The sequence below is a fragment of the Blastomyces dermatitidis genome (genome assembly GCF_000003525.1).
Source record: "Blastomyces dermatitidis ER-3 genomic scaffold supercont1.10, whole genome shotgun sequence".
NCBI lineage: Eukaryota > Fungi > Ascomycota > Eurotiomycetes > Onygenales > Ajellomycetaceae > Blastomyces > Blastomyces dermatitidis.
Genome location: NW_025544783.1, coordinates 264,799 through 290,075, shown reverse-complemented (window position 1 = coordinate 290,075; position 25,277 = coordinate 264,799). Strand labels below are relative to the sequence as shown.

General features: G+C 36.8%; 5 protein-coding genes across 5 annotated transcripts; 3 read left to right on the top strand and 2 right to left on the bottom strand.

Annotated features, from left to right (window-relative positions):
- Nucleotides 1-972: 972 nt before the first annotated feature.
- On the bottom strand, nucleotides 973-1,850 carry BDCG_17677 (uncharacterized protein; the record flags this gene model as incomplete). Its single annotated transcript, XM_045426766.1, has 1 exon — nucleotides 973-1,850. The coding sequence occupies exon 1, from the start codon at nucleotides 1,735-1,737 to the stop codon at nucleotides 973-975; it is 765 nt and encodes a 254-aa protein (XP_045282342.1). The 5' UTR covers nucleotides 1,738-1,850.
- Nucleotides 1,851-2,875: 1,025 nt separating this feature from the next.
- On the top strand, nucleotides 2,876-3,374 carry BDCG_17676 (uncharacterized protein; the record flags this gene model as incomplete). The annotated part of the gene is made up of 1 exon (XM_045426765.1): nucleotides 2,876-3,374. Exon 1 carries the CDS (start codon nucleotides 2,958-2,960, stop codon nucleotides 3,372-3,374), a length of 417 nt encoding a protein of 138 aa, XP_045282341.1. The 5' UTR covers nucleotides 2,876-2,957.
- Nucleotides 3,375-15,817: 12,443 nt separating this feature from the next.
- BDCG_07870 (uncharacterized protein) lies at nucleotides 15,818-18,657 on the top strand. Its single transcript, XM_045423648.1, has 3 exons — nucleotides 15,818-16,824; nucleotides 16,960-17,255; nucleotides 17,346-18,657. Exons 1-3 carry the CDS (start codon nucleotides 16,678-16,680, stop codon nucleotides 17,860-17,862), a joined length of 960 nt encoding a protein of 319 aa, XP_045272533.1. The 5' UTR covers nucleotides 15,818-16,677; the 3' UTR covers nucleotides 17,863-18,657.
- On the bottom strand, nucleotides 18,477-22,508 carry BDCG_07869 (uncharacterized protein). The gene is made up of 2 exons (XM_045423647.1): nucleotides 20,887-22,508; nucleotides 18,477-20,814 (listed from the first exon to the last, which is right to left on the bottom strand). Exons 1-2 carry the CDS (start codon nucleotides 21,035-21,037, stop codon nucleotides 18,869-18,871), a joined length of 2,097 nt encoding a protein of 698 aa, XP_045272532.1. The 5' UTR covers nucleotides 21,038-22,508; the 3' UTR covers nucleotides 18,477-18,868.
- Nucleotides 22,509-22,869: 361 nt separating this feature from the next.
- BDCG_07867 (Grp1p) lies at nucleotides 22,870-25,243 on the top strand. The gene is made up of 4 exons (XM_045423646.1): nucleotides 22,870-23,346; nucleotides 23,708-24,005; nucleotides 24,163-24,366; nucleotides 24,443-25,243. The coding sequence occupies exons 1-4, from the start codon at nucleotides 23,147-23,149 to the stop codon at nucleotides 24,746-24,748; spliced, it is 1,008 nt and encodes a 335-aa protein (XP_045272531.1). The 5' UTR covers nucleotides 22,870-23,146; the 3' UTR covers nucleotides 24,749-25,243.
- Nucleotides 25,244-25,277: the final 34 nt, after the last annotated feature.

Genomic DNA, 25,277 nt, shown 5'->3' with positions numbered 1-25,277 from the left:
TTTGAAGACAAGAATAAATGCAATTTGAGTTTCTATCCACATTATTTTGAATAAATGTGATTTTTGAAGAGTTTTTAAACTTTTTTTGTTGTTTTTGTTATATATTCATACTAAAAGAGAGTAGAGTAGAATCTAATCACTATCATCAGATAGTAGATTATAACTGTTCTGAAAAGTAGGAATCTCAACTACTTGTATTATATCTAGTTTATCACCAGAGTCATTTCTCAATTCTCTAATCTTAACAGGAGTTTGAGGATTCAAATTCTGTTTACATTTTGCTGGAGAATTGGAGTTTGAAGACTTAGATAATTGAGAGTTTCTTCTTTTTGAGCTTGCAGTTGTGAGTTTACTGGCTTGACTCTTCTCTTCAGTTCTAGATTGACTTTGAGCTTCATCTTTTCTCCAGTTCTTTTGAGTTCTAGGAGCAAACATACATTCTTTAGAGCTAGATGCATGTTTTTCTTTGCAATTAGAGCACTTAAGCAGAGTATGTTGACAAATTTCATCTCTTTTTGAGCATGTTTCACATTTATGCTCACTAGTTTTGTGATCTCTGGCACAGAATGCACATTTTGAGTCTCTAAAACATGAGATTACAAAGTGTTCATATCTTTGACAGTTTGAACACTGTGTTTGAGCTTTGAGATTCATTCTTGAGTCTTTGTATTCATGAACTCTCATTTTCAAACCTGCTACTCTTACTTCAGAGATCTTTGACTGTTCAAGTGTTTTTGTATATACTAGAACAGAGGCATTTCTCCTGCTTTGTCTGAACTCAATTGAATTTAGTCATACAGGCTTCTTTCTCAGTTGAATGAAGTTGTATTCTTTCAATTCATTTTTGAGAAGTAGCATTCCTTCTTCACAGTCAAAAATTTCAACTGGAATATCATGAAGAATGAATTTATCCCACTTTTCATCTCTTTCAGATAGAATTGTTGTGTTTAGCAATGATTCTACTGCTGACTTTCAGAGATTCTCATTCTGAATAAGGAATTCAGCACTGAATTCAGGCATTGTAGTCAGAATAATAGAGTTTTCAAAGAATGATGACTCAATTGAAGCTATAACTGGTTTTTGAACTTCAATATCAGTCATCAACTGAGAAAAGAACTGCTGATTAATTTCATTTCTAATTCTGAAAATGAGATTTGAGTTTAGCTTGTTTCTTTGCAGAATGTTCTGGTTTGAGACTTTGAGAATGAGTCTTCTATTTCTAGAGATTTGGAAGTTTTTCTCTTTTTGCATTTTCTTTTCCACTTTTCTATGAATAGAGGCATGAGCAGTATTCTTCTCAGTTTTCTCAGGATTTTGAGTAGGTTTTGAGATAGCAGGTTTAGAGACAGCAGATTCAGCTGCTTGAGCATATATTTTCTTCTGATTCAAAGAAGAAGAAGAAGTAGGAAGAAGGGAAGAAGAAGAGTAAGATGAAGAGTCAGTGATTGTACTAGGAATTTTCAAGGTTTTTTGAACTGTGTTTAAGATTCCAAGTTTGAACTTGATCATCTCCTGTAGTTGTCTGGCCTGAGCATGAAGAATTAACAGAACTTCTTCATTCATCTCACTCAGACACTGCTTTCCAAGAATCTTGCTTGCTTTTTCAAGTTCCTGTATTTCAAGAACTTGTTGTTTCTCTATTTCTTCTTTCTTTCTTCTCTTCAGAATTTCAATCTCAGAAATAGCATTTGAGAAAGCATCTTTTTCCACATCAACTGAGTGTATTTTTGAACTCATTGTTTTCACTCAATGAAAAGTTGGTCAGACTGTTTCAATTGAGATATTTCTAAGTCTGTTTTCAATTGAAAAGTTGGTCAGACTGTTTCAAAAGAAGAATAAAAGACTTTTGTGTATAAAACACCTGATTTTTTTCACACTAGTTCAGTAACTAGGTTAGATTTTTGAAGAGAATCTAATAAACTAAAATTGATTTTTAAGATAAATCAATAAAATCTTTACAATCTCTTTCTTGGGATACAGTGAGAAAAAGTATGATATCAATTGATAATAAATCAGATGATATGACAGTTTTTGAGAGAAAAACTGACAAAAAATAAATCAATTTTTTGAAGAGAAATTGATTAAAACTATTCAATTTTATTCTAAATTATTCAATTCTCCTCACACAACAGGTGTGCAACTCAAATCAGTTAATAAAGAGTGTAAAAAAGAATTAAGTATTAATGAAAGCTCTTCAGCCACTGAAAAAGTAATTCTTACTTAAAAGAATATGAAATTATGACAGAAAACAACTCTGTTTTTAATTCTTTGTAAGAATATTATGTAAAATCCAGAGAAAAACACCTTACTTTTTTAAGAGAAGTAAAAAACTATTTCTAAAATCTTTTTTTTGCATTAACTGCTGCAGAAGAATGAGATAGAAACTGCTAAGATATGCACTACTGTATACCTTCTACCAAGACTTTCCCTCTTCAGGGTCTTGATATTATAGAGAATATAAGTCTGTTTCTATATGATAATATAAATATTGCCAGTGAGATGTAGAGGAACTGGTTATTTATATCTCAAAATAGAAGACTTTGTCAATGATTATATCAATATAGAGTTAATTCTCAAATTCAATAGAAACCTAGTGTTGCTGTTCTCAATCTCTTGCAGAATCTATTGAATATTGAGATATTAAAACTAGATTTAATATATCTCACTGTGCAGGGATCAAAGGCTCAGTCAGACCTTGGGGTATACTGATTTTATAGTTGTTGATATGCTGTTGACTCATTGTCCACTGATTATGTATTGAATACTGTTGCCGAGGTATCTTTTTGTATCGTTCTGCTGGGGATGGGCCAGATTGAGAGGGGTAGTACAGGGGTGAGACTTGGTGTTGAAGTCTAGATACACTGGCGGCGGACCGTGGAGGTTGCACTTCAGAAGAGTCTGTTGATTATGTGCTTGATATTATCGCCGAGGTATCTTTTTGTATTTTTCTGCCGGGGATGGGCCAGATTGGGAAGGGCGGTACGAGGGTGAGACTTGGCGTTGGTGTTTTGGAACATCAAAGATGGACAGGGTTTTCGCGGAGGTCGCTCCTCGGATATCTCCACAACTACAGGTCGGGGGTCTTCCAAAATCGAGAAGATTGGTGCATATGGCTAGGTCACTTCACCTTACAATTTGTATGGCACTCTGGCCCGGGGTTGTGGTGTGGTAGGGGAGAACGGGGGATAATCCCACACAGGAGCTTCGAACAACGTCCGGTTCACGTTTGGCTGGATAACTCCACCACCACACGGGGTATGCGGTCGGCGATGGGGTCAAAATGCTCGTATGATCGAGGGCTTTTCGATGGATCTATCGGCGGGTTCTTATTCGAAAAATCGAGCGAGTTCGTGGTGGAGCGGTTGTTCTCATGACTAGATTATCTTTTATAAGCTCTATTAGTGATTCTCTTCTATTTAATGAACAAATGAGAGGTAGAAAACAATGTTCTGCAATTGATACTGTTCTCTCAGTTATTCATGATATTCAAGTAGCAAAGCATGAAGGCCTGGTCTCAACTGCAGTTTTTATTGATATAAAAGATGCATTTGATCATGTGTTAAAGTCTAAGATAATTCAAACTTTGAAGATGTTAAAAATGCCACTTTCTCTAATAAAATGAGTTAATTGTTTCATGTCTAAAAGAATTATACAACTATTCTTTGATGGAAGAAAACAAGATAAAACTGAGATAAAAATAGAAGTATCACAAGAATCTCCAATCTCACCTGTTTTATTTGCAATATACACTGCATATCTATTCAAGAATAGAGAGATGAAAATAGTGAGATCTTCAAGTTATATAGATAATATTGATCTACTCTACAGTTCAAAGACAATTAAAGAGAATTTAGAAGTGATTGAGAAAGTAGTAAAGAAAATCTTTGTTAGAGCAGATATCAATCTAATTCAATTTAATATGAATAAAACTGAGCTAATTCACTTTTTTTCCAGGTTTAATGAGAAAGAACTAAGTCTAACTCTTTTGAATAAAGAGATTAAACCCGGTTTAAATGTCAAATGACTAGAAGTATGGTTAAACTCTAAGCTGAATTTTAAATATCATATTCAACAAAGAATCATCAAGGCAGAGAGACTACTGAATAGTATAATCAGACTATTAAATACTGAGAGAGGTCTATTCTTTCAGGCTATAAGACAGTTATACATAGCCTGTATTATCTCAGTAGCTGATTATGAAGTTCAAGTTTGATGAAACAATCAAGGAAACTTCACTGAACTCTTTCAAAGTCTACAAAACAGAGCTTTGAGAAGAATTCTGAGAGCATTCAAGTCATCTTCTATTAAAGCAATGGAAATTGAAGCTTCAATTTCACCTCCTGCTATTCAATTTGAAAAGGCCTGTATGAACTATGCTCTGAGAGTCATGAAGATAAGCTTAAATCATATAATCAGAGAAAGAGTCTCTTCTTCATTTTCATCAGTTAACTCAGGAAATGAACTGGATTGAAATAGATTTCTTGATTGGAATGAGAATAATACTTTAAAGAAAATGCTCTCTCAACTGTATAGACTATGTTCACTTATTAAGAATCAATTTTCTTCATTAAATATTGAGAAAATTGATCATGAGAAGATATCTCTCTGGAGAGAAAAGCTGGAATCTCTCATAGACTTACAAATAAGTGAACTATCTAAAGAGAGAGAATATGAACAGTATTTGAAGAAGATCTCTACAATTAATATAAAAGACTCTATTCTGATCTACTCAGATGGCTCAAAAAATGAGAATTTGAATAGATTAGACACAGACATTGCTTATACTGAAGATAATATTAATTTTATCTCAGATTTCTGGAATTTAGGCTGTGAATCTGAAGTCTTTGATGCTGAACTATTTGCAATAGTGAAAGCTTTCAAACTCATTGAAATAAAATCTCATAAAAGAGAAAATGATTTGAAAGAGGCATGAATATTCTCTGATAGTCAAGCTGCTTTAAAAAGACTTAGAAATAGTCAGATTCATAATGATCAAATGAATCTTGAACTGATTTTAAACTCTGTTTTGAAAATTCAAAAGAGAAGAATATCAAAACTGATAATTCATCTGCATTGAGTTCCTGCTCATATGAATATTCATGGCAATGAATTGGCTGATTCAGCTGCAAAAAAGGGTTCAGAATTAAGCAGATCTATTCAAAAAACAGTGTCCTGATCTTTCATAAAGAGAAAGATAAAAGAATCTTGTTTAAACAAGTGAAATGAAAGCTGGCAGAAACAAAAGAAGAGTATACATTATTCAAGATTTGAGACAAAACCAAAGTGAAAATCTTGTTCAATTAAATGTAAAAAGAAAATATTCTCATCTATAATTCAGCTGAAACTAGGACATGGTTATTTCAAATCTTATATACAAAGATTTGATGATAGATTTGATTCAACAGAGTGCTCATTCTGCAATGTGAATGAAAATCCTGAGTATATTGTAATGCATTGTGCATTATACAATAGTCTCAGAGTCAGATTAAAGAAGAAGTATGATTTAAATCAATTAAATATGAGGTTCTTATTCTCAACTGAGACAGGAACTAAATACTTAATAGACTTTCTATCAGAAACTAGAGCAGCTACAAGAAAATGGCTGAATTCAGAAGTATCTGAATATGAAGAGGTGGAAATTGACTAGATATAGTCTGTTAAAACAGCTATACATCATCTTTTAATAATTTTGTTTTGTTATAGTCTCTCTTTACTGTACTTGTTTCCTTCTGTTCTTTTCTCTATCTATTTAATGTGTCTATCTTTAAGACTATGTTCTCTTTTCTTTTGTCATAATATTTTCAAATGGTTTCAAACTATCAGAAGGTGTTGAAATACTGCAATTTGTAAACAGTTTTTGTATTCTGAGCTGGAATTTTCTGATTTTGCATATTTGAAATTGATAAATGTATAATAGTTGACTCTATAGATATAGGAAAAACCCTGAGAACTAAAGATTCTCAGGTAGATGTCATAGTCTCTGACTGCATACATCTATAATTGAAGAATAATAATAATAATAACTGAGCTGCAGAAGCATCACTCTCATTTTCACATCTTCTTCTTCTTCTTCTACTTCTCTTACAGTCATGGTGATAGTCACTGTGCCTTGCAGTGAGATGTCATTTCTTCTGCTGATCAGTTTATTCATGTTCAGTTCTTTCTCTATCTCTCTTATCACTGTTGTGATGCTACCCCTCTCTTCAATCAATATAATGATGTATGACCCTGTGTGATCATTTGAAGAGAACTCTGAAAAGAGCTTGATTTCAGAGACAGCAGCTCTGAGAAGCTCAATTCATAGTTTCTCTCTCATGATATATCTGAGCTCTGCTTGAGATGCTGCTGAGTTAAGTCTGTAGAATTCTACAGTTTCTTTATCTTCTCTCTATGAGAAGGCTCTGATGCAGTCTCTGACTGATACTGCTACTTGTCTGCACTGCACTAAGCAGCTGAAGAAGAAGAGGATTTTATATATCTATCTCTTCTCTCATTTCTGTTATTTTCATTATATCTGTAACAATGATTTCTATCTCTCTGTAAGTATTATCTATTTTATAAGAAGGTATTGTGTTAGCTCTGACAAGAAGCTCAGATGCTCAAGTAGTACAGAGTGAGAGTCTCAGAGCTTTAAGTATTGATAGATTCTATCAAGACTGAGAAGATCTCTCTTACTTATCTATAAAAGAAGATGAAAGTGTGAATCTCTGAGATGAAAAAACATCTCAGAATGACTGATCTCAAGAAAAGATCAGTCAGTATTACTGTTAAAAGTGTTATAAAGATTAATCACTGATTGAAGAGAATCTCACTTCAATTAAAGCAGATGACTGAGGTGTTTTATAAATTAATAAGTTAATACTTTAAGCATCTCTTATACTCTTCTATAGCATGCTTCTCTGTGATACTACAGTGCTAACTTCTTGACAGATAAAGATATTAGTGCTGAAGACTTCAATGATGAAGAATGAGTTTGATAAGAATATAATTATTGATGAGTAGAGTCTGAGATTCTCTCTTTTTACTTTTTCAGTGAGCTGCAGTTTCATTAGAATAACAGTGACTTGTGAGTTAATAATATCAATCTTTTTTATTGATTTTAAATATCTCTTTCTTTTCTTATTAACTGCTTCAGGAATTTTACACTTGTGTAGTCTCATTAAACTTTTAAAAAACTCTTTAAGAGAAAATAGAAGAAGAGTACTACAGAGTCTATAAGACACTGACTCATTATTACAAGATTATCTCTAAAAAATTCTTTGAGAAAAATGAGAAGTCTTAAGCAGTATTTCTTACTCAATGTCTCTGATATGTAATGAGATGAACTCTACTAGTCATCTCATAGCTTGCAATCTCTTTCTCAGCATTTTTCAAATACTTAAGTGATTTTCATGAATTCTCTGATAATAAATAATCTTCTCATTTAACAAGATATTGAAGCTTACTGTAATATATTTACTTATTTAATATTTTCTTCATAAGATATTCAGTATCACTCTTAATCTTAATATTATTCAGCTGAGACAGCTTCATCTCAGAGTATTGCTTATAGAGCTTTAAATAGAAAATATGAAAAATAGAATGAATTGATTTCAATTCTGTGAGTAATTTTAACTTATATATCTGCTTACTCATTACTTTTATTACTGAGAAAGATTCTAGTCACTACTCACTGAGCTTCTTACATAGTCTTATTATCTTGATATTCTTTGCTAAAAGTAGTACTTGATTCTCTATTAAGAACTTCATTGAAAGATGTTTTCAATTATAGTATTCTATCTACTACTTCTGAGTGCAGTGAATACTTTTCACTGTCTTCTCATAAATTTTATTTAAAAGTTTCAATCTCACTTTTACTTCTGATACTGAGAAATACTCTGTTCTCTGTATCTATTCAATATTCTGACTGTCTATCTCTCTCTTTGAAATATTGTTCATGACATCACTGAGTAACAAAGAATTATATTTATAATAAGTATAGAAAGAAGATATCTTTAAGATTGCATTCTTCATATTATTATATATGAATTCAGTGATTAGAAGATATTTAAGCTAATTATTCTAATAATATAAACAGAACACTTAAAGATACTGTTCTAGTATCTGATTCTGATATTCAGTCTGATCATATGTCTGTGAATGAAAAGTGATACTGAGAAGATATCTTATTATAAGATGATAGTAAAAAGCTAATCAGTACTTGCTGATAAAGAGAGATTCTTAATCTGTTATCAATAATTTCAGAGCACTGTGATTATAAATGATAATATTTAAAAATAGATCAGTCAATTCAGAGGCTTTAATCTTTTTATAAGTAGAAATATATCTAATCATCTTTGTAAAGTAATCAACAATGATTAAAATTAAGTTATATTCTTTGACTCTTGTCAACTTCAGCAGATCAACTATGAAATTCATTGATAGATTCTGTCATGAATTCTTTAAAACAGACAGTGATGTTAACTTACTATATTACTTATACTGTGAGATCTTTATTCTTTGATAGATATTATAAGTCTTAATATACTCTTTAACATCTGTCTGAAGCTTGTTCTAAATATATTTATGTTTTAAAAGCTTCTTAGTCTTCTCTAATCTGAAGTGTTCTGTATGAGAATTATTATAATGAATTCTCAATAACTTCTGATACACTGTTCTACTATGAGAGATAAAGACTGAATCATTCAGTAGTAGAAGTTCATATTCTTCTAGTTATCAGTGACTTGATTTCTTAGCAGCACTGCTCTGCTCAGAGTCTGTCTCTTTCAAGTTCAAATCAGATTCTTTCTTCTTCAACTTCTGAATTCAAGCTGCAGTAGAGACATTCTTCTTCTATAACTTATCAATGAATTTCAAAAGTAGTTAAATTGAAAGATTATAGACTGTTTCATTCTTTGCTAATTCAATAATTATAAGATATGATATAAAAAGCTTATGATCTTCAGTGTCAGTTCTCTGCAGAGATCTGAGTTTTCTTTCATCTTCTATACTGAGTCACACAGCTGTCTTTTCAGTGCTGTTTCTAAGCTTCAGAGAATCTCAATTCTCTGCAGTCAGCTTCTTCTGCAGTGATGATAGAGATTCTTTTATAGAATTCTTCTCTGTATTAATAATATTATAATCAGATTATCTAAATAGTATATCAGCAGAGTTAAGCTGATCTGAACAGTATTGAATATAGAAATCATACTCTGAAAGCAGCTCTGCTCATCTGACTTGATATTCTATCAAGCTCTTTATTATCAAGAAGTAATACAGATTTGTATAATTAGTAAGAACTTACACTGAGTACTTACTACTCTGAAGATAATGTTATCAGATCTTAAAGAATTTAATAATTATCAACATCTTCTAATTATAAGTATTATATCTTCTCTGTATAAGTGATAACTTCTTGAAGAAGAAGATCACTGATCTCTATTCATAGTATCTTATAGACTCTGTGAAAAAGTCTTCTCTCACAGACAATTTATTACCTGTTTTCTTAGAGATAATTATTCTCTAATTCTTTTAATGTTGAAAGGTCTTCAGTGTTAACTATGAAAAGATTTCATAGACTTCATTTCTGAATACATCAGTCTCACACTGACTGAGTAAGTTGAGATCAAAGTGATTTAGCATTATAACATCTGTGAAAGCTTGTTTCAATTTCATAAACACCTGCACAGTGTCTTGAGTGAGAGTAAATGATTCTGTTTTTCTATCTTTCACACTTCTCTTTAACAGATCTGTAAGAGAGACAGTAATCTATGAATATATATAGATGAATTATCTGTAGAAATTTGTAAATTCTAGAAATATCTGCATCTTGTGATACATCTGCAGTACTGATCAGTTCTTAATAACAGAGACCTGACTTCTGTTCATTGAAATGCTATTCATCTTAATAATATAATCTAAGAAATCAATCTTCTGCATGTAGAATGAGTATTTTTCAGTGTTTATATAGAGTTAATACTGTCTTAAGTGACTTAATACTTCTTGAACATGAGTATCATATTCTTTCTTCATTTTTGAGAAGATTAAAATGTTGTCTAAGTATACTATATAGAAGACATTGACAAGGCTCTACAGTGCCTTATTTATATAGATCTGAAAGATAGCTGAAGCATTACAAAGATTAAAAGATAAAACAAGATATTTAAAATTACTGTACTTGATATAAAAAGCTGTTTTTCAAATGTCATCTTTGTTAATTCTTATTATTATTATTATTATTATTCTTTCATTATACTCATATGCAAGCGGAGCTTATGATGAGTCCTTGCATGATGTTAAATACAGGTTAAGTGTTGATTATACAGGAGGAAATACAGGTGTTAAGATCACGCTAAGATAACAAGAACATAGGAAAATACAAAGAAGTGACAATTAAATACATGCGATAATAACTTCCCAGCTCAGGAACATAGAGCAATTCATTGAAGTGATTTGTACACCTCTGTATTTATTAGAAATCTGAGATGCTTGAGTTCCGGATTTAATGTATTCTCTGCGGGTTTCGAACCCACGCGCCTTGGTTTCCCACACCAAGGTGCTACCAGGTGGCCGCATTAACCATTCAGCCACCGGGGCTCTTTGTTAATTCTGATTCTATGATAGACATTCTGTATATCAATCTTTGAGAACATCTTTGCTTCAGATAATTAATCAATCATCTTATTAATTAACAGTAATGAATAGTAATTCTTAATCATTATCTTATTAAGACCTCTGTAGTCTATGCATAGATGTAGTCTATTATTCTTCTTAAGTACAAAGAGTATAGACATCTCTGTCAGACTCTTTAATAAATATATTCAGTTCTTTGATTGTGCTTCTTTAAGATATTTATGCAGAATATTCAATTTCTTTACAGACAAGTTATAAAGAGATCTGTACAGCACTGTTATATCATCTTCAAGATAAATCTTATATTATATCTTAATATCAGAAAACTTTGTTACTTCTATTTCTGAAAAGATATTCTTAAAATCTGTAAAGAGATATTGTGTATATCTGTCTTCAATGATGAATACTGCTGCTAATCTTGTAGTGAGAGTGATGACTTTTTCATCTGTTTTCAAGTCTCAGTCATCTGCTATACAGTATATTAACTCAATCTTTTTCTCAAGATTCTTCTGATGAAACTCTTCAGATTTCTCTATTACTGTCTCTTCATCAGTGAGATGATATCACTATATCTGAGTGACTTAGTCAATGAGAGAATTGTTTTCTCTCAATTATAAAAGATCTAGAATAATGTTCTTATCTATAATATTAACTGTATGAAGAAGCAGACTGCTTTTCTTAAAGATTTCTTCTGAGTCTGTGATCACACACTTTGCTTGAATTATATTAAAACAGTGACATTTTATTTCATCAGTAAATTTCACATGATCTAACAGATCTATCTTCTTTCAATTCTTCATCAAAGAAAAGAAATAGAATATAAAGTTAGTATCTGCTCTGAAGTCAAGTAGACATCTCACTGATATCTTCTCATTTGAGATATACATTGTGATTGTAACATGAACTCAGAGATGTGAGAATTGTCAATTCTTTTCTTTCTCTTCTTTATCTTTCATAAATATATTTATCAGAAGAGAAGTTAACTTTGAGAAAATATCTTCTCAATTTCTTCTCTTCTTTGACTTCTTGCAATCACTGATATAGTGATTATCAGCTTCACAGTTAAAACAGAGATCTTTGTTAAATCTTTTTTAGTATTTCTTTACAGTGAGTGAAGAATCAGAATACTTGAAATTCTTCTTTACTTTCTCTGCACTGAAGCTGTCACAGCACTGTTTAGATTCTGTTATTAATTACTTAGAAGAGATCTTATTAATCTTTTTCTTAAAGAATTGATTATTCAAATAGATTCAGAAAGTCAGGTTGACAAGCTCAGTGTGATTAATTAATAAACTCTGATATTATAATATTATTATTCACATCTTATGAGTCAGCTTTGTGAGATAAAGCTGTATTTTTAATTAATTCAAATCATCAGTTAATTTCTCTCAATATTCTTCAAATCTTATATTGAAATTGAAAGAATTCTCATCATTTTATTAATATAATAAGTTGAATTACTGTGTCACTGTGAAGCTGTGATTGTAGTAATCTTTAATTTGATTCAGTAGAAAGTTCTTGAATTCTTTTCAAGTTATAGCAGTATTAATATACTCAAGCTCTCTCTTCTTAATAGCTCAAGTAGTTACAGAGATACCTTCAAGAAGGTTGACAGTGTATATTACTTATATCTTATGAGTATTATACTGACTTGAGTTAAGATGGAATTTTCATTCAAGAGTATGAGTAAAGCTGTGAAATTCAGACAAGATGTTTCTCTTATATCTTAAAGAATCTTCAATCTTAATCTCTCTATCTTCATGATAGATGTAGATGTGTAGAGATCACAGCAGTAACAGAGTAATTGAAGAGCTCATGTTAAAATGTACAGTGAGTTCAGAAATCTCAGATTTCTGCTAAGATAGAGATGTATACACTCTAGAGAATGATGTAGTGTTTCTCTCAGAGAGTGAGATTGAGTCAGTCTCAGTACAGATATATAAGGTCATATCAGTCTGTTAAAGCTTGACTGATTCAAATGTATAATCAGATTGAGTGATTTGAATTGTAATATAATGAAACTGAAGTGATGACTAGTCAGTGATATTATATAGAGATAGTTATTTAAGAAGCTGTATAAGTGAGCTTAACTATTTTACTTAAATAGCAAGCTTGTAGACTACAGAGTTACTGTGAGAATATCACAGATATAATACTTAGTATACTAAGAAAATTGTATAGAGTATGCAGTAACTCTTATATATATTTCAGTAGAAGAAAAATAAATCACTGACTTCTTTCATAAGAAGCTAGCATCTAGCTATTCTATATAGATAATGAGTGAATACCTTCTTTTATAAGAAGCTAGCATCTAGCTATTCTATATAGATAATGAGTGAATACCTTCTTTCATTTTATAAGTGAGAATAGTCAGAGTGATATCTCAGTGATATTTCACTACTAAGGAAAAGTAATCTGCTGATCTTGTATAGAAGCAGAGTTCTTATATTTATCAATCAGATCTTTCTATAATATATCTGAATAATATTATAGAGTGATTGAAAACTGGTTTGAATAAGATGAAATCATCTGTATGAAAGTGATAAGCCGTGTGAAACTGCAATAAGGCCTTGACGCGGCCGGAAGCGTGATAAAAGATCTCAGAAGTTATTAGAAGTTATTATAAGTTAATATACTGTATAAGATTATCAAGAGATCAGAAGTTATCAGAAGTTATTAAAAGTTACTGAAAAATATACTTAATACTTTAACTATAGTCTCTGATAACTGAATAGATATTTTAATAGCAAGATCAAGATATTGAATAACTAGATATAATTATAATTAAAAAATTAGTAAATTATTTCTATATTTAAAATTATAATAGTAGTTTTCAATATAATACTTTATACTCAGAATATATATATTTTCAGATAAAAATTACATTAATTAATAGAAAATTAAAAAATTAATTCTTTAAAATAATAGAGAAATAATCTATAAGTAATATTATACAGTGATTCTATCTTAAATATTATAATTAAAGTAAATTATTTCTGTATTACTAATAAATAGAAACTGTTTTTTCTTAGATACTTTACAAAGAGTTTACTGAGAATATTTTATTTAAATTTAGTATAAGCTCTGTAACAGTTAATTAACTCAGATATTAACAGAACTTGATAGAAAGTAGCAGTAATTCAGATTGAGTTAGCTCAGAGTGAAGTGACTGAGTTTATTAAGATAAGTAAATTCTGTTTATAAATTTAATGAGATGTATATAATATTATGTGAGGTTATGTTACAGAGTATTTTACTCAGAAAAGTTAATTTTTCTATAATATATAGAGAGAATATTACAGTAAAACAGTTAAGAAATAAAGATCTTTATAGAGACTTGAATTCAGAGTTCTGATATCTTAACTTATTAATAATACAGTACTTCTACAAAGCAGTGAAATACACTATATTCAGTACTTTTCAAAGCAGAGATATTTAATAATAATTAATATTATACTATCTTACTTAAACAGAAGCTGAAATATCTTATTAATACTTTCTTCTTTATAAAATTCAATCACAATTCTGATCTGAATATTATTAACTTTCATATATTATACACTAAAGTATACAGACTTATTCTATATATAGCTGAAAAGTATACTTAGAATCTGAATACAGATCTTAAAGTATTTATTAAAGATAATACTAAATAATATTCTATTACTTATTAATACTATCTGATCTGATATAATTTATAACAAGTTATAACATATCTTTAATATTTATTAAAAGTTTTTACTTTAATGATAACTTTTAAAGTCACTATTATAACTAGACTGACCGTGTGACCGTGTCTGAGACCAGGACCAGATTTTTTGATAGTCTCATTATCAATTCAACTGATCTCATTACATGATTTTAACATTAGATAGTAGTCTCATACTGTCTCAGTGAGACTTACTGTCTACTCTTATCACATTTTTCAAATGAGATCATGATTTTCACTTCTCAATTTAAATTATTTTTATTGCTTTAAATGACTTTAAATCTCATTTAAGTGTTACTAAAAAGCATTACTTTTTAAAAAATTAAAAATAGTCTAAAAAAAACCTTAAAATGTCTAAAAATAGTAACTTTATATCAAGAATGAGACTAAATGAGATTAAATGAAATCACTTTCTCATTTTTTTCAAGTTATGATCTCATTTTAAAATCTGATATATAGTCACTTTGCATGTTTTTTTAATAGTCAGTCCCAGCGGGATTCACGCCAAGAAATGTATGAGATCAGATTAAATGAGATTAAATATGAAATTCATAGTCTCAGCAGTCAGTCTAATTATAGCTGACTTACACATTTTCTTCAATCTCTCTTAGTTATATTTAATATAGTTAATGAGATATTATTTAACTTAGCTATTAAAAAGTAACTCAGCTGTTAAAAAGAAGTATTATATAATTAATTCAGAAGTTATTAAAAGATCTCAGAAGTTATTAGAAGTTATTATAAATTAATATACTGTATAAGATTATTAAGAGATTAGAAGTTATTAGAAGTTATTAAAAGTTATTAAAAAATATACTTAATACTTTAATTATAGTCTCTTATAACTGAATAGATATTTTAATAGTAAGATTAAGATATTGAATAACTAGATATAATTATAATTGAAAAATTAGTAAATTATTTCTATATTTAAAATTATAATAGTAGTTTTCAATGTAATACTTTATACTCAGAATATATATATTTTCAGATAAAAATTATATCAATTAATAGAAAATTGAAAAATTAATTCTTTAAAATAATAGAGAAATAATCTATAAGTAATATTATACAGTGATTCTATCTTAAATATTATAATTAAAGTAAATTATTTCTGTGTTACTAATAAATAGAAACTGTTTTTTCTCAGATACTTTACAAAGAGTTTACTGAGAATATCTCATTTAGGTTTAGTGTAAGCTCTGTGATAGTTAATTGACTCAGATATTAGCAGGACTTGACAGAAAGTAGCAGTAGTTCAGATTGAGTTAGCTCAGAGTGAAGTGACTGAGTTTACTGAGATAAGTAAATCCTGTTCATGGATTTAATGAAGTGCATGTGATATCATGTGAGGTCACGTTACAGGGCATTTTACTCGGAAAAGTTGGTTTTTCTATAATATATAGAGAGATAAGCATAAGAATAATGCTAGGCCTTGTCTTGGAATGCTACTATAGAACCCTCCAAGCGTATCTTAGTTGTGATTGATTGCCCTGTTGACAATCCCGTTTGAAAAGGTCGTTAGTCAGGGGTTGCCGTGGAGGTTGACGTGAAGTAAATAAGTTGAAGTTTGCAGGCAAAAAACGCACACAGCTTGAATCAACCTGCCGTTTCACATCTCAAGATCCTTACGCAGTGAGTAGCTCACAGAAAGCAAAGAATAACAACAGTCAAGATTATAGAGTAGGCCCTGGTGTCGTATCGAGCGGAGAAGAGTACGCTGTAAATTGCTATGGATTCAGCTGCCCTGCCTGGACTAGGTAGTTAGATCTATAACTAATAAACCGCCGGCATCCAGCCCTAATAAACAAACAAACAATCCTGGGATTTCCGCCGCCGCAAGCTCCGACACAGCTCAGCCTCACCACCAACCCCGACACGGTCACAGAACCACCAGGCATCGCTTTTCTCTCTTTCTCTCTCTCACACACCCCTCCCTTCTATTCTCTACAGTAGGGATGAGCTCCTGATTGACTGTTAAATTGTCATTCCTGTTTCACGTCTTCTTTCGCTTTGTCCGTCCTACTTTTTTGACCTTGTTCCTGGCAGCTAAGTTAGTTAGCTATCTTTCTGCCTTATTTTTACCCACGTCGATAACACAAACGAGCAAGCGCATTACATATTTACCCTCATTCATTGACCAGAACGGCTATCTAATACCTAACACCCTACAGCAAAACCGTTTGTATAATTATCGCTATCGTTTTACGAGCGAATAACGTACTAAAGCGAGCGTATTCGGTTTGGGATACATATACGGGGTGGAGAACATACCAGCAGTTTACAAGACGGCCATTAGGAGGGGCTACACAGACCACTTTATATACCATACCACAACATACAGTTAGCCCTTCATTATGTTTGGGTCACTTCAGTTCCCTAGGGTGAAGATGCTTCTTCATGCCTTCCAGGGCTTCGTCGTGTTTCTGGGCTGGGCCCTTACCATCGGCGTGTTCACACAAAAGGGAAGCACAGATGGTCGGACGGCGTACTATTTTGCTCTGGTATGTGCGATTTACCCAGGGAGGAAAATCCAAAGAGCTATTAGGAGCAGAAACTCCGGTTGCTCTAGCTCCAAAAGGGACTCAATTGCTAACTGTCTCCCCCCTTTTCTTTTTTTTTGGGGGGGAGCCATGTAGTGTTGGATCACCGCCCCCGCCCTTATCTACCTAGCCGCAGTGCCCCTATGGCCGCGAACACGAAGGTTCGGCAATGCGTATGCTTTCGCAATTCTCGATGTGCTATTCGGGATCCTCTGGTTTGCTTCATGGGTGGCTGTTGCATCTTACGTCGCCGCAGGCAAAAGTGGAGGAAATAAAGATGATGACGAGGATAAGGAGAAAGAGGGCAAGAGTGGCTGCGATGCGTTCAAATTTGGCACCCCCGCAAAGTGCAACCTGAGCACAGGAACTGCCGTCTTAGGCGTGATAGTATGGTAAGTAGGGCTTTGTAAATTCTTCCCAGCCACTGAGAATGTACTCAACGTTAAAACTAACTCACATTCTCCTCCACCTCCTCCCACCAGCCTGCTCTTCTGCGTTACCTCTTACATGTCCATCCGCAACCTCTCAGAATACCGGCGCAGCGGCACCTTGCCCTACGAAGGCTCTTCTTCCGACCCCTCATTCGCCGCCCACTCCAAAGCCGCCTTCTCCTCGAATCCCGCCCACGACTTCGAAGATGAAGACGACCGGGATGCCGAATTCCGCTCCGGCCGACGCTCCACAGAAGGAACGGGCGGCGGACCCTCATCATCATCCCTCGGATACCGCCGAGACCCAGACGACGAGTATACGCTACTACATAACAGCGAGGCGGACGATATGGGCGGAGTTCCGCATGGAGCAGCAGCAGCACCCCCCATGTATGACCCCACGAGGGACCACGATGGTGGTGTAAATAGCACCCCCCTGCCGGGCGCCAGTGATGCTGGTCGCAGTAGCTATTTGCATGATTATGATACCAGCTATACTGGTGCGTATGGGGCTGGGCATCGATCACAGGCGTCGGGGAGTTTTAATGATCGGTACGCGGATCGGTAGGGGTGGGTTGTATTGGTTGATTGATCTGAAGTGAATAAAATATAAAATGATTTTCTATTTTGTCTCTTCTCTTTTTTTTTTTGTGCTGCAGGTGTCTTCTTTTCTTGTCCCCCTTAATATATATGTTACGAGTACACAACCCCCCGCCGGAAGTGTGTTTTAATTTTCTCATGTACGTTTTAACGGATATGCCACCATTTTGAAGCGCTGGTTGTATCTTCCATTGTTGGTTTGCGATGTCCATTTTCTACTGAAGTCTGATTTTCTTTTTTCTTTTGTTTTATACCGGAAGAAATGCGAGCGACAGTGAAATGGGTGAAAGGGGGGAAAGAAAAATGATTGTCTCCTTTCTTTGAGGTCCATATTTTCGTTCATGCTCTGTGTCGTTTATGCTTATGTTTTTCGGTTTTAGCGTACGTATCTTGTTCCCACGCGAAGCATGTATGTATGCAATATACCCAGGTACATGTGCAGTACCTACTTTTCTCCCATTTTGCTCTTTGGAGGGAGGATCTGACGAGTTTGTTTTTTCCATTCTCAAGCATATCTGGCATCTTGTTTAAAGTTGATAGGAAAACTCATGAGGATTGCATGAAAGTATTCCAAAAGGATAGATACCATTTCAGAAATTCATAGATCAGGGGGGAAAGCCAGGTTGTCAGATCTTTTTATTTCTATTAACTGCTCCAGGTAACTTCACAACATGTTCATTCGCAACTCAATCATTTCCGTGTCCGTATTTTCACATAACAACTCTACCCACACAGGTAAGTAGGTGCCTAGTAAAACAAGCTCGATAAATCCAGGGCACATCTTAATTCGTATCCCAGAGTAGGAAGAAACATATACCTATAGGCCTGAGGTCGCTCTAGAGGACCACAAACCTGAACACTCAGCAGCTACAGCCCACGGTGCATCCCCACAGTCTATTCATCCCACGATCTTCCCGTCTCAATTTTCCGCCTCACGCGCTCTCCCACCTCCCATGCCCTTCTCCAGCAGCATTCTAATCATCATAATCATCATCCCCATCCCCATCCTCGTTCTCCCCCTCCCCATCCCCCCGGCTCCCCCCTCTCACCTCAACAGCTTTGCCTTTCCCACTCACATCCCCACCAAAAACACCAAGCATCCCCCCCTTCCCCTTCCCGCTCACCTCAATCTGCGCCAGCCCAAACTCCAAGCCCATTAACTCCCGCTCTCTTCCTTTTTCTCGCCTGCCCTGCCCCTTCTCCATCCCAAACCTCCCAAGCAACTCCCCCCACAACCCCTCCGTAAACACTCTTGTCGTCTCATCAGCCCCTGCGTGATAGTACGGGTCATAAACGTCCCATTCGTCACCGCTATCCGTCGGTTCGCGCTGAGTCCTGGCGGGTGGTCTACGAAGGAGGTCATCGGGGCGGGGGAGGAGGGTGTTATCCCTCTTATATGAGGATGGAGGTGAGTACTGGTTCTTTTGCCGGTTCTGGTTTTCGCGCTGGTAGTTGCCGAATTTATCGATCGTGACTGCGTGGCGGTGCGTGGAGCGGGTGAAGAGGTTTGGTCGAGGGGTGGAGGTTTTGGGATTGGGGAGTAGGCTGTTGGTGGTGGTGATGGTGGTGTGGCTGTTGGGGAGAGATCTAGATCTGGGGAGTGGTGTTGGGGTTTGGGCGGTTGGAGATTGTGACGATCCAGTCGAGGAAGCGGATGAGGGTGGGGAAGGGGTTGGAGGAGGATGGTCGTCTGTATTATTTCTCCGGCTATAGGGGAATTTGTTGAGTATGTATGTGTCAGACGACCCGTCGGTGGCCACTGGACGTTTAGGATTGGGATGGTGCAAGCTAGGCGTCAAGCCGACGGATTCTTCCGGCGATGTCTGGGTGGGGGTCGATTGGTATGTTATTGTTTTTGCTTTCTTCGATGGGGGAGGTGAATATAGTTGGTAGAGCACGGGCGAGGTCGCTGTAGATGGGCTGCTGTCCCTACCATGAGCCGGAGCAGCCTTTCCGTCGACAGTTTCCGATGAACTCCTTGCGCGCTTACGACTAGATGCACTAGATCCGTCCTCTGGGACTTCCTTCTCTTGCAGCGAAAGAGTCGCTCCAGCTGCCGTCTCAATCTCAGCCTGAGGAAATTGACTTTCTGGCTCTCCAGCTTCTACCACATCCTCCAACTGCTGTTGTAGATTTTTATGTCCCGATTCCTGCTCTGCCGACCCTTCCTCAGCCCTCCCTTTCTGCCTTGCATCCTGAAAGGTTTTATGAACATCAAACGCAGCGTTCCTCGCTTTCCAATAAGCTTCCGCGTTCCCCGATGCCGCAACGAGATTCTGATCGAATTCGAATGGCAGACCATTCCCTTCGCTTTCTCTCTGCAGCACAGACACCATTTCTTCTTGATGCCGTTTGTTCCACTTGTTTATCAGAACATTGGGAGAATTCCATGTCTCTTGCACAGGAGTCTGCCCACGTTCCTCCTGCTCCCCTTCCTGCCCGTTGCTGTCTGGGCAACTCACTAGTCCCCCATTTCTCTTCATCAACGGATCCAGCACAACGGCAATTAAAGCACGATTTACCTGGCCGACGCTGCATTTGTACTTGCGCGCCAATTCGCCATAGGGAAAAACATGTGCTATGGCATCCGCCATGTCCGTAAAGAACTGTTTCGTAAACGGTAAACCGGATGAAACCACCTGTTGAGCTTTTTTTTCATGTCTGGGAGATGCAATGGATTCTGCAAGGGCACGCGCTGGATATGGAGAAGAGGCCTGATTATTTTCACTGGCATTTCCTGAAACCGAAAGGGAGATCGTCGGGGAGGGCAACGGAAAGTAAGGGCTGCGCTCGATGGAAATGGTAGTAGATTGAGGAAGCCATTCTGCCGTGCTTGGGTAGAGCAGATGGGCAACGCCTTGAGTTTGTCCAGTTGCCGTTACTTGCTGGCCATCCACGCCATTCGCAGCGGAAGAACTGCCTAATATATTTTTTGGTAAGGGTTAGATAAGGCCTTGCAAAACCGGGAGAGTGGGGTATAGGACTTCCTAACCTATCTGCTGGTAGTTGCTGGAGTTAGAGACTCCTTGGGAGCATCTTGGATCCGAGTTGATTCTGTTTTTAGCACACACAGAAACACTGGTGATTTGAATGTCATCTTCATCATCAGAATCGAGGACTATGAGAGGAATTTGTTCATTCATGGTGATCACTTATTTATTTGCAAGTAGAGGTATTGTTGAAAAACCAGCTTGAAAGCTAAGGAAGTTCAGGTGGGAATATGATATAGACACAGAAAGAAGACTCAGATGAACAGTTATGACAATGATTGAAGAGAGGAAAAGAAGATGACAGTTAGAACACAAAAGAAGGAATCAGTGACTGAATGCATTCTAACAAAGAATGAAGAAATTTGTGTGAACAGATATTCAATTATAAGAATAAACACATTCACAGACAAATTTACTGCATAACACAGCAATTCTGGTGTTCATGTAGATTCTAACCTTCCACTTCCCATTCAATTATACCTGGAGGTAAATTATCAAGATATTTCAAAATCAAGCTGGATGAGCTTGATTTATTGGCCCAATACAATTAATTACCTTGCCCAAAAGGAACCAAGCCAGTATTTTGATATGCTCAACAATCAGCAAGCCAGGTAGTTTTGGATCTTCTGTACATGTTTATGCAGGTAACCACATTCACGTACCCCGCATATGGTGAAAACGATGTGCTTCAGCAACATTATCCTGAAGCAAAAAGAAAGAATGGAGGAAGGGCAAATTAAAAAAAAGTATTGTCCGCAACAGGCAATACTCTGGAAAAAAGCTAGATAAACAGGAAGCGGACAGGAACTCCAGAGAGTATATAGATAGCTCGCCAGAACTTAGAGGCATTTCGACAGGATCATGTAGATGTTGTTGATACTTGATGAAAGTCCAGTTCGCAAAGCCGCATTTCACGGCTGAGAAAACGCTTGCAAAAAGCCAAAAGCAGCAGACGGTATCCGGCATGGAGAAATATAAAACGTGGATGATTTAAGAGTGATTTTTTGAGCTGTTGCTGTCACACCAACAGCATGACGGAAAGGTTCCCTCTCCATTGCCCAGCAATAGTTAAACCTGGGGCGCGCGCGAGAAGCGATGCGAATATTTGCTGGTTGACCAGCAAATTGCTCCCCCCTGGAATCAGAGCGGCATGCAAGACCCGGATCTGGGCGCCAGGATTTGGAGCACGATCTACAAATATATATATAAATATATATCTCCCGCTAAAATAAAAGAAGAAAGAGAGAGAAAACCCCTTCCTCATCCCAGCCTGCGTCGGTTGGGATGGCGCAAACCCCCTTAGCCGCGGGATCCTGTGTGCAACTGCAGTGAAGGCAGTGTGATTGAGGACAGTGTGAGTGAGGGCAGTGTGAGTGAGTACAGGGGTTGACATGTTGGTGATTTGAAAATGGATATAGGGAGGAGGTGGGACATGTACATGTACAGTCCATAGCAATGTTTCCAACTGCACTGGACTGGGAGTTTCTGTCTCCATTTATTCCCTTTTCATTCCATGTCACAAAGGTGACCATAACAAGTACATGTAAGGTAGACACTGTATGATATCCCAGTCCGAGATAAACCCAGAGAGTTCAGAGGAGACTCAACAGTTGTTTGTGGCACGGAAGTTGCCTAAAGAGTAAAAAGACGAGGAATGGCAGGATGCGGTGAGATAAACACCCTTTTGTCAGGTCTGCGGGTTGGGTGGAGATCAGGTATCCGGTATTACAGGAAGAAAAGCCACCAATGGGCCTTGGCAGCCAACCTACCCGGCAGAATTCAACGACAATTATTACCATAGAGCCGTATAATACCGTATAGAACTGTACTAGCAGGGTGGCTTGGCGGCTAAACCGTGGCTGAGGTAAGGAGGGGCCAGGGCCGGCCTTGCCTGTTTGGGGAATTTGGTCCCCTTTTGGCGGTGCAGCGGGTCTTGGCGCGGCGCTTTGGCTTTTCCCCGTCTATCTCTGCTGCGGTCGGTCGGTTGCTTCTTCCCTGTCTTCTTTTCTTCTCTTCTTCTTCTTCCTCCCTCTCACCACGTCGACAACCATCTCCATACGAGCAAGCTCCAACTCCCCCCCCCATCTTCATCATCTTCTCCAGTATCTAGGGCACTAAGCTACCCTTCCACCCCCTCCTTTCAAGTCCCCAAAGGCAGCTCAGCTTCCTGAGTTCAATCTCGCAGCGGTACATACACCCCCTTTTCAATCAATCACCCCCCCCCGTGTTCCGTTACCCACACACACTCAGCCCTCCAACATCATGTCGACTGCCAACGAACTGGCCGATAATATGGCCGCTGTCTCCATCAACGACACTACCAATGGCGCTACTCCCGCAGCTGCTGCTCAGACCGATGCCACTGCTGCCAGTGCCGATGAGGGACGTCGCTTGTATATTGGGAATCTCGCATATGCGACCACAGAGGGGGAACTCAAGGACTTCTTCAAGGCTTACACCATGTTAGTACCTTCCTTCTTTTTTTTTTCTTTTTCTTTTTCTTTTTCTTTTTTTTTGTTTTATCTCCTTTGCATCGTATTCCATTTCTCCAAAAAAAGATAACTTGTTGTGTATGCTGTGCTACACAGTTAAATGCTGTTATTTGAATAACAAATTCGACACCAAGAGAAAAAAGTGAAGATTATTGTCACTATCATAACTGTGGCATGGCTGAACTTTTTTTGCTCTGTCTGAGGGGTTGGCAACTGGATTAGATGCAGAATGCTGTCATTTTTAATGCACAAAATACACAAAGAACAAAGACACCTTATCACATGCGTCTGATTGTGATGGTATCTAACTAACATATCTACACCACTATAGTGAAAACACCTCCATCCCCGTGAACCCTCGTACCAACCGCCCTGTTGGATACGCCTTCGTCGATCTTGCTACCGCGCACGAGGCCCAGGCTGCCATTGCTGAGCTCTCTGGCAAGGAAATCCTTGAGCGAAAGGTGTCAGTCCAACTTGCCCGCAAGCCCGAGCCCGCTGAGAACAAGGGCGAGGCTGTTAGCGGTGGTGAGGGCGCTAGTGGAGGTGAAGGTCGCAAGAGAGGCTCTGGTCGCGGTCGTGGACGTGGACGTGGCCGTGGTGGCAGATTCGGCCGTGGTGGCCGTGCGGTATGTAACTCTTTCCTATTTTATCCTTGTCATCCACGTTCTACACACACGCCACCATGATAACGGTGCCTTCCGTTTCTTGACATCCAACACTGCACACACTTTCCGCACTTCCCACACTTTTACATGCCATTTAACTGACGCGAAGCGGACGCAGCCAAAGGAGCAGAATGGAGAGAACGCGGAAGGAACCACTGAGGGAACCCCCTTGGCTGATGTGACTAACGAGACTGGCGATGCCTCCAAGGACGCTAAGGGACGTCCTCGTGTGCACAAGCAGCGTGGCCCACCGGAAGATGGTATCCCATCCAAGACTAAGGTTATGGTTGCCAACCTTCCTTACGATCTTAGCGAGGAGAAGGTATGACTATGATTCGACATCACTGTAAATCTAATTAGTAGTTTAAGGGAAATATTAACCATCATCCACTCTACAGCTGAAGGAACTTTTCGCTGCCTACGAACCCGTCTCCGCTAAGATTGCCCTTCGACCCATCCCACGCTTTATGGTCAAGAAGCTCCTCGCGCGTGGTGAGCCCCGCAAGGGCCGCGGATTCGGATTTGTCACTCTAGGCTCTGAGGCTCTCCAGGCCAAGGCTGTTGAGGAGATGCACGGCAAGGAAATCGAAGGACGTGAGATCGCGGTCAAAGTTGCTATCGACAGCCCCGGCAAAGAGGACGACGTCTCTGGTGGAGAGCAGGCTCCCGCTGAAGCCACCGCGGACGTCCCCGTCGCCGCTTAAATCAACAAGACTGTAGCCCTACCCGACGAAAAATGAATAGGGGGATTGAAAAGAGGGGTCCACAACAAGGCATATGACAATTAATTGAGGCTTTTTGATGAATATTCTGTTAATGGGCTGTATGAAATTGCTGAAATGGTGAAATGTTGTTTTTTACAGACTCTTGGAACTGTTTTTGCCGTTTCTTATCCAGGCCCCCTTCCCTTGCCTCTCCTGGTTTCGTTACAAGAGGGTGGTCTTTGGGATGGATGCCAACGAGGGAAAAAACGCACAGGAAAAGTATCCATTTCAAACAACGCGAAAAGAGAAAGAAGACCAAAACAAAAAAAAAAAAAGAAAAAAAAGAAAAAAAAAAAGCAATTCAACGATCGACAATCGACAAGCAGGAAAAAGCACCATTGCAGAATTTCCCAATTTGGGCCTCATGGCCCACTTCCTACGATGTATCTTAGATATTTTCAATCAAATTATGAATTTGTATTATTTCCTCGTTTACCCTCCTTTTCTTAAATGTGACTTCCCTCAGACC

Bases quoted from the DNA above. Each gene is read 5' to 3' on its own strand.
- BDCG_07870 (XM_045423648.1), top strand. From the start codon at position 16,678: ATGTTTGGGTCACTTCAGTTCCCTAGGGTGAAGATGCTTCTTCATGCC. The intron at 16,825-16,959 runs GTATGTGCGATT...GGAGCCATGTAG, and splicing joins CGGCGTACTATTTTGCTCTG to TGTTGGATCACCGCCCCCGC. The intron at 17,256-17,345 runs GTAAGTAGGGCT...TCCTCCCACCAG, and splicing joins GTCTTAGGCGTGATAGTATG to CCTGCTCTTCTGCGTTACCT.
- BDCG_07869 (XM_045423647.1), bottom strand. From the start codon at position 21,037: ATGAATGAACAAATTCCTCTCATAGTCCTCGATTCTGATGATGAAGAT. The intron at 20,815-20,886 runs GTTAGGAAGTCC...AAAATATATTAG, and splicing joins CAGCAACTACCAGCAGATAG to GCAGTTCTTCCGCTGCGAAT.
- BDCG_07867 (XM_045423646.1), top strand. From the start codon at position 23,147: ATGTCGACTGCCAACGAACTGGCCGATAATATGGCCGCTGTCTCCATC. The intron at 23,347-23,707 runs GTTAGTACCTTC...ACACCACTATAG, and splicing joins TTCTTCAAGGCTTACACCAT to TGAAAACACCTCCATCCCCG. The intron at 24,367-24,442 runs GTATGACTATGA...TCCACTCTACAG, and splicing joins ACGATCTTAGCGAGGAGAAG to CTGAAGGAACTTTTCGCTGC.